Source organism: Pinus tabuliformis, chromosome 3_1 (genome assembly GCF_031772625.1).
Source record: "Pinus tabuliformis cultivar Carrire ecotype Pingquan chromosome 3_1, CPIR1, whole genome shotgun sequence".
In the NCBI taxonomy this organism is placed as follows: Eukaryota; Viridiplantae; Streptophyta; class Pinopsida; order Pinales; family Pinaceae; genus Pinus; species Pinus tabuliformis.
Window position 1 is genome coordinate 510,103,077 of NC_142301.1, and position 8,605 is coordinate 510,111,681.

Sequence of the window (8,605 nt, forward strand, 5' to 3'; positions counted from 1 at the left end):
ATTATTATTATTCTTTCTATCATCATTAATATATTAAATAATTATAATTATTATCATCTAAATTAAATTATTATCACTAATATATTGAACATTATTATTATTTTTTCCCTAAGGAAAAATCGTAATTTCCATTATATATAATATTGAAAATTACATGTTGTAGATGTTGCAATGGAGCATATCTCAAAAATAGTGGCCACATTTTCCACTTCATCATATAGTTCAGTAAGTATCATACTGCATATAAGTAGCTGTGAAATATATACAACAAAGCAAAATAGCATATATAAGTTAACTACAGAAAATATCAAAAAATGTCCTAGCTATAATCCCCAAAAGATCATATGGCTGCTAGATCTAGATCTTTGATGAAAGGCCTGTGATAGTACTGATAGTGATCCTACTGCCTCTGCTCCTGTATCAACCATGTACCCAAATGTTTCTCCACAACTTCTTTGGATAGACTGTCGGCAACCTGGTTCCTTTCCCTGTAGATGTGTTGGCATGTAATCAAGTCAAATTGTGATTTTAAATTCATAACTTCATCCAGTAGATTTCTGAGTGTGTGCACGTGACAATAAGATTCTTGGTTGATCCATTTGATGATAATTTTTGAATCCCCATATACCTGAAGTTGCCGACAACCCTTTTCTAGGGAGAATATAAGTAATAATCTAAGGTTGTTTAATTCTGCATAATTGTTTGTGCCTCTCCCTAATCCCATTTTAAGTTTGAAAATATGATTTTCACTTAAGAACAGAATGACCGCATCACCACAAGCTTTTGCTCAAGCAGAACCATCAAGATAGGCCCAAGGAATGAATTTTTCTATGACTTCAATGATAATGTTCATGGTATTCTGATGTTGATCATCTTCGGGGATCATATGATATGTAGCCACTGTATGGGAGCTGGTGAGTAACCAGTTTTGATCTTTGTCTAAAAATATTTTTTTGTTCCTGCCCAACCAAATGGCCCAATAGACCAAAAGGGGCAAATTCTAGAGTTTAGATGGGTGTGTCTGATTCCACCAGGTTCCCAAGCTTCTAATACTGATTGACCTTGCCACCTAATATTAATAGCCAACAAATGATAAATTTGGTTCCATAGATGGACAGTGATAGGACACTCAAGAAAAATATGGTTGATAGATTCAACATTCTCCTTACATAATGCGCACTAGGTTGGACCTTGAAAGGATCGACGTTGAAGGTTATCGCCAGTAGGAACCTTGTTCCTTAACAGACACCACATAAATAACTTTGTTCTAGGGGGACCTTTGAGTTTCCATATCAGCTTCCACCACCAAATATTGTTATTTGGTTCTTTTTCTGCACATATGACAAGGTAACCGTCTTTTGGAGTGTATCTTCCATGGGGGGCGAGGGTCCAAATGATTTCATCCTCCTTCTCCTGGAAAATGGTATGAACTTTTGTGAGTCAACATTATTATTATTATTCTTATTGTGATTATAATTGTTTAATTCTGTAATTATAATTATTTAATATATTAATGATAATAGAAAGAATTATAATATAATAATAATAATAATAATTTTGAATATATAAATAATAATTAAAATTATTATCATTTAAATTAAATTATTATTACTAATATATTCAAAATTACTATTTCAAACACTGCACCAAGGGCAGCCGCAGGGCGGCAGAACGCAGACGCACGGCAGCATTCGGACGGACACGATGATGCCCAGCCAGGGGGAGGGCTCTGAGCCTCCCCCTTCACCGAGTGACAACGCACGGCGAGCAGCAGGAACGGACTACCAGAATGACGATGGCGGAGGCAACCTGGACAACGACCAGCAGCGATACCATAAGGAATCTGAGGTAGAAAACAGGAAAACAGTAAGTTCCTCAACTTGCAAACCTGTAGCTGCTAATAGACCAAAGGTTTTCTTTCCAAGTGAGAGAATCAATGCTCGAATACAATACATGCGTGATCATGCATTGATAGGAAAGTTCATAGGGATCTGGCCAACAGAGCGGGCTCTCAGAGCCTGGATCAATGCGGTTTGGCGTCCAAAAGGAGAGATAACCCTGCATTTAGGAGCAAAGGGCTTCTTCACAGCCGACTTTACTTGCCTGGAAGATCGTACCAGGATCCTTGAAGGTGGCCCTTACTTTTTTAACTCAGCAGGCCTATTTCTTACAGGCTGGGTAGAAAGATTCAACCCAGACAAAATAGATCTGAGCTATTCGCCAGTGTGGATAAGGCTTTACTCCTTGCCTCTGGAATACTGGGAAGAAAACTCACTAAAGGAAATAGGTAACTCTATAGGAGAATTTGTAAGAATAGCAGAGGAAACAAGACTCTGCCTACACACCTCATACGCTCGGATCTGTGTTTACATGGATCTAAAGCAACCCTTGCCAGACACGGTAAGCTTTTTTCATGAAGATACCGAATGGATTCAAGTCATAGATTATGAGCAGGTGCCATTCAGATGTAGGAAATGTCATGACATTGGACATTTATACAGAGACTGCCCTCTAAATAAGATATCCAATACTCCTTCCACGGATGGATTCACCAAAGTGGTCAACAGGCGAAGAGGAAATAAAAAAAACTCCAATACCCCCAAGGCAAATACGAACAACAAGGCAAACACAAGCAACAGGTACGCCCCACTAAACAACACTGATCAGGAGGACTCAGAAAAGGACCAGAACAACGAAGATGTAGCTCCACAGCAGCAACAAGGTGAAACGTCAAAACAAGGGGAACAAAAAGGAACACACTCTGATAACAGGACAGATCCAAGCAATACAATGTCAAAACAAGGGGAAAAAATGGATATGGAGTTCCCTAAGCAAAGTGGAAAGGCCCTAAATGCTACAGACGACACACTTCAACAGCCCCAGATCATGGAGGAAGATCCGGTACCCCTGGATATAGGGGAACTGGATATACCAGGGTTGGAAGAGGCATGCCGCACGAAGGAGTTTGAAAAGATACCAGAACAGCAGCTGGACAACTTAGTAGAAGTACTAGGCAGAGCTCAGAAAAAATACTCTCTGGGGGTCCAGATTGGCAGTCCATGGGATGGAAAATTTATCACCAAGGACAATAAGAAAAGAGGAAGGAAAACAACCCTAGAGAGAACAATCAAGATAGGAGAAATACTGGTTGAGTCAGGGCAATATGCCAAGCTATCTAAGTACTACAACACATCCCCCCACCCTTCTCAATGAAGCTCATCTCGTGGAACATCAGAGGGTTAAATGGCCCTAGGAAAAGAAAAATCTTAAAAAATATGTTGAAACAAGAAAAACCCAGTATCCTCTTCCTACAGGAGACGAAGTGTAGCTCCACAGTATTAGAAAAAATAGCTACAGTGGCATGGCCAGGCGGACTAGTCACTGCAGTCGATGCTCAGGGAGCCTCGGGCGGCCTAGCAATTCTCTGGGACGCCCGGATCATCAATCTCAGCAATATTCTAGCTAACAAGAACTTCATACAGGCCACTTTCCACCTCTCAGGAACAAATACACATGGATTGCTAACAAACGTGTATTTTCCTCAGGACACAGCCCAAAAAAGCATTCTCCTCAACTCTCTTTCAGATCTCAACAGAAACAGAACTCTTCCCCTGTGGATATCTGGAGGAGACTATAACATGATCGCTAGCATGGATGAGAAAAGGGGAGGCAGACTCAACACGAGCAGCGATGACGGCCTTCTAAAAAACTTCATCAACAGCAATTGGCTGATGGATATCCCTACTAGAAATGGCATAACTACTTGGACAAACAAAAGATCCGGAACGCAACATATTGCCTCCCGCCTGGATCGATTCCTTATTTCTGATAATGCTACCAGTGTTGGTGGAGAATTCACAGCCTCTATCATCCCCTGCTCAGGATCCGATCACTGGCCCATAGAACTACAATGGAATCGGCCAGGTAACAATCTTAAACGCCCATTCCGCTTTGAGGAATTTTGGTTAGCCCACCCAGAATTCGACCAATTCATCAGAACAACCTGGACTTCTTATAATGTAATGGAGGGCTCAAGAATGGCCAGATTTCAACAGAAACTTAAAAACCTCAAACAGGCCATCAAACAATGGAATCACAAGGTTTTTGGCAATATCTTTGATGATCAGGCTCGACTTAATGCTGAAATGAAAAAGGTACAGCAAGCCCTTATTAATGGCGAGCGAACAGAGGACCTGTCCAAGAAAGAACAAGACATCAAATCCAAATTATTAGAAAGAGCCAGGCAGGAGGAGATTCTCTGGCAACAGAAGTCCAGAATTCGTTGGCTGAAAAGTGGGGAGAGGAACACGAAATTTTTTCATAAATCAACTGTCCAGCGAAGAATGACAAACCAAATCACTCATGTTCATAATGCGCAGGGCGAGAAGATAGAAACTCATGAAGGCATAGAAAAAGAATTTACAAATTACTTTAAAAACGCCCACCAGGAGCCTGATGTTGACAGAATACCTGCAATCCAGCAAATTGTCCAAAACATTCCCAAAGTCATAACGGAAGAGCACAACAGTCTTTTAATCAAACCTATCAGTCTACAGGAAGTGGAAGAGGCCGTGCAGCACATGAAGGAAGGGAAAGCGCCAGGGCCGGACGGATTTACTGCAAATTTCTTTCACAAATTCTGGGACTTGATCAAAAGCGAAGTATGGCAGGTTGTCGAAGAGTCAAGAGAGCTCAGATGGATGTACCCGGCTCTAAATGCTACTTTTATTGCCCTTGTGCCTAAAGGAGAGGACGCCAGTACACCGGACAAATATAGACCTATCGCCCTTTGTAACATGATATACAAGATAGTTTCTAAAGTTATTGCCACCAGGCTCAAGAAGGTCCTCCCTCTCATCATCTCGCCTGAGCAATCAGGTTATGTTGAAGGGCGTCAAATCACGGATGGAATTATTCTTACTCATGAATTAATTCACTCCCTAAAGCTGACCAAAAAGCCAGGTATGCTCCTCAAGCTAGACCTTTCAAAAGCGTTTGACAGTCTTAGCTGGATCTATATCCAAAAAATTCTAATAGCTTTTGGTTTTGCTCATGCTTGGGTAAGATGGATTTTCAGTCTAATTTCATCAGCTTTTTTCTCTGTGCTAATTAATGGTTCCCCCTCAGCTACTTTTAAACCTACAAGAGGCATAAGGCAGGGAGATCCTTTATCTCCCTTTCTTTTCATTATCATGGCTGAAGGTCTAGGTAGAAGTATCTCTGCTGCCAAGTTAGATGGAAAACTAAAAGGGCTCTCTTTTCACAATTCCCCGACCCACACCCACCAGCAATTCGTAGATGACAATATGTTATTTGGCCACCCTTCAGTCCAAGAAGCCCGTAACGTCAAATCCATTCTAAACACTTTCTCTGAAGCTTCTGGTGCTCTTATAAACCGAGTCAAATCTCAGATTTTCTTTTTCAACACCCCTGTCACCACTCAAAGAGCTGTTGAACGCATTCTTGGTTTCACTTCAGCATCCTTGCCTTCCAAATACTTAGGAGCCCCTCTCATGAGCTCAGCTCTCAAGCACTCATCCTGGAAAATGCTTTTAGAAAAATTAGAAGCTCGTCTTCTCCTTTGGACTCATCGTTCGCTGAATATGGCAAGTAGAATAGTTCTCATCAAAGCTGTCCTCAATTCCATGCCGCTTTATCTTTTCTCCATTCTTGCTGCTCCCAAATGGGTCCTCAAAGAAATCAAGAACCTCCAAAGAAGATTTATGTGGGGAGGCTCTGGACAAAACAGAAAATGGGCGCTAATTAAATGGGAGAAAGTTTGCCTTCCCAAAAATACAGGTGGAATAGGACTCAGAGATCCAGAACATAGTAATAAAGCAATGGGAGCTAAAATTTGGTGGAGATGGCTAGCCTTCCCCAGCACCCCTTGGGCTTCCCTCTGGACAGCCAAATATGCTAGCAATTTACCAGTGGAAGAAAGACTTCGAATGACTGAAACAAGTGCTGGATCGGCAATCTGGAATGCAGCCATCCAACACAGAGCTCTCATTCAAGATCACTGCTTCTGGGAGATCAAGAACGGAAGATCAGCTCGTTTCTGGAACGACTCCTGGCAGCAGATGCCAAAAATGAAAGATATTCTTCAGGAATTCTTCAATGAGGAAAGGGAGATAAGACAACAAGCAAAAGTAAGAGATTTCTGGGCAGAGGACACTGGACAGAATCATCGTAAATGGAAAGAAGCCAACCAGCTCCTATCTCACAGTTCGGAACCGGCTCAGCAACACCTAGAAGATGAATTACAAAAGAGGCCAATAAAAATTTCAGAGGAAGCGGACATACTACGATGGGGCTATGGAGAAAGAGGCACTTTTTCCACCAAAGAAGCATACCATATCATCATCCAAAATCAAATTAATAAAAGTAGCCTTTGGGAAAAAGTCTGGCATAAAACAAACTGGCCAAAAGTCTCAACTTTTCTTTGGTTACTCTGTCACAACAGAATCTTAACATGGGATAACTTAAGAAAAAGAAGTTTTGCAGGGCCGTCCATATGTCACATGTGTAGACAGGAGGAAGAGACAGCTCTCCATCTCATGCAGAACTGTTCTGTAAGCAAAATCCTGTGGGAAAAAACTGCATTTCGCTGCCAAAATGAACGAAGAGAACAGAACGATCTCAAAGGAACCATCAACAAAGGCGGCCAAACACCTTACCAAAGCTCTCTTCTCACAGCATTATGGCAACTCATTCCAGGGCTTTTGATGTGGAATATCTGGAAAGAACGAAATAGGAGAATCTTCAAGGACAAATCAATGCCGCCAGACAAACTGTGGAACAATTTTCATCAAAATTTAATGGAAACCCTTTCTCTCAAAAATTGGTATCCTGAAGATCTTCCCTCCCTACCAAATGAAAAAGCGGTCTGGGACAACTGGCAAATGAGGATAAACTTCCATTCAATCAACAGCAGTAGACCTCTTAGCCTCAATCAGGAATCAAGAATATGGACCCCTCCTACTTTCAACATGGTTAAACTAAACTTCGATGGAGCTTCTAAGGGAAACCCAGGACAAGCAGGCTACGGAGGAGCGTTCAGAGATCATGCTGGTAATCCCATTGCTATATTCATGGGATCAATAGGCTGGGACACTAATAATTCAGCGGAACTGGAAGGGCTCTGGAGAGGCCTTATTCTTGCTCACAGGAATAAACTCTTCCCCCTCATCATTGAAGGAGACTCGCAGATCCTGATAAGAATAGCTACAAAACTTCAAAATGGATCACCAGTCCACAAAGTCAGTAGCAGCTGGAGGATGGCTCACAGGTTAGAGTCACTGAATCACTGGCTCTCTCAGAACCAGGCCATAACGTTTAAGCACACTAGAAGAGAAGGGAATAGGCTGGCGGATCTACTTGCCAACTTTGGAGTGGAGGCAATAAGCAATCACTTCGAAGGAACATTAGAATGCTTACCTTCCAGAGAACAAAAGATTCAGCTAAGAGAGATAATCTCTCAGGATATAGCTCAAATGGAGAAAACGCACCCGGATGCGGGTGTATTGACATGCCATTAAGGCCATCCCGAGCCTCAACACCTGTTGACAAGGCCGAGGAGGATCGCAGGTACAAGACAGTGATGACAACCAGTTTTTATTTAATGCTGAGGGCAAACGATGGTAAGGAGAGGCAGAGCATGGTAGCTACTGCATTGAAGCCGAACGAGTCTGCTCCGGTCTCGAGGAGTTCGGGAGTTATGGATTTTGGTACGAGGAATATGGTATTGGCAGGGGCCTGGTTATTTAACCACATTGCCCAGACCTCCAAGGCTCAGAGAATGTCGTTTGATGCGCGCGATGGGCAGGATACTGTGCTGCAAGAGTTAATCAAAGAAACGGAGCAAAGGCTCCAGACGCTCCATTTGGATACTGTCATGCGTCGGAGAGGAGTGCCTCGTCGAGGCGGTCGTTCTGGGGTGCGCATTGTGAGGGATGAGGAGGCGCCGCATCCCATAGCTCCCATAGCGGCCAGACCCCCCTCGTCATCCAGTTCAGAGGAGGAATTCCTGTTCTTGCCGGACTCTTACCAGACTTTTCGCTTCCGAATTCCTCGAAGGATCCTTCAGTCGGACGTAATCGTTAATTTTTCTGTGTATCTCTCTGAAGCGCCCTCGGTCAGCCCCTCATGGTCTTCCCCTGCTTCTGCTAGCCTCCAGGGCAGCGAAATTCTTATGGGGGATATGCAGGGCAGAGTATATCGTATGCCCCATCCGTTGGCAGCCGCAAATCAAGTTGACCCGCCTCAGCCGGCTCCGGAACAGGACAACGCACTCCGTGATGTTTCTGTGCAGGAGATCTTACCTCTGCGGAACTGAGATCAGAATAGAATTGAAGGACATGATTTGGTTCATCCGGGTTCGGAGGGCCAGCAGCAGGATGATGAGGAGTCGGTCATTTGGCTTGATCTGCCAAGTCCGGAGCAGAGGCAGCCACCTGTATCGCCCAATCACCTTACCTGAACCTGTTCGGAGGTGTTTCTCAAGGTTTTTGCTCACTTGTTCATGTCTGTGTTGGTTAAACTTTCCCTTTGTTCAGTTTCTGTTATAAGCCCTATAGAGGCAGTTTGTTAAAAGTCAGAGTCAGTA

General features: G+C 43.0%; 1 protein-coding gene across 1 annotated transcript; it reads left to right on the plus strand.

The window, feature by feature from the left end:
- The first annotated feature begins 1,704 nt into the window (after positions 1 to 1,704).
- Positions 1,705 to 7,538, plus strand: LOC149188045 (uncharacterized). The gene is made up of 2 exons (XM_089409854.1): positions 1,705 to 3,006; positions 3,315 to 7,538. The coding sequence occupies exons 1-2, from the start codon at positions 1,705 to 1,707 to the stop codon at positions 7,536 to 7,538; spliced, it is 5,526 nt and encodes a 1,841-aa protein (XP_089265980.1).
- Positions 7,539 to 8,605: the final 1,067 nt, after the last annotated feature.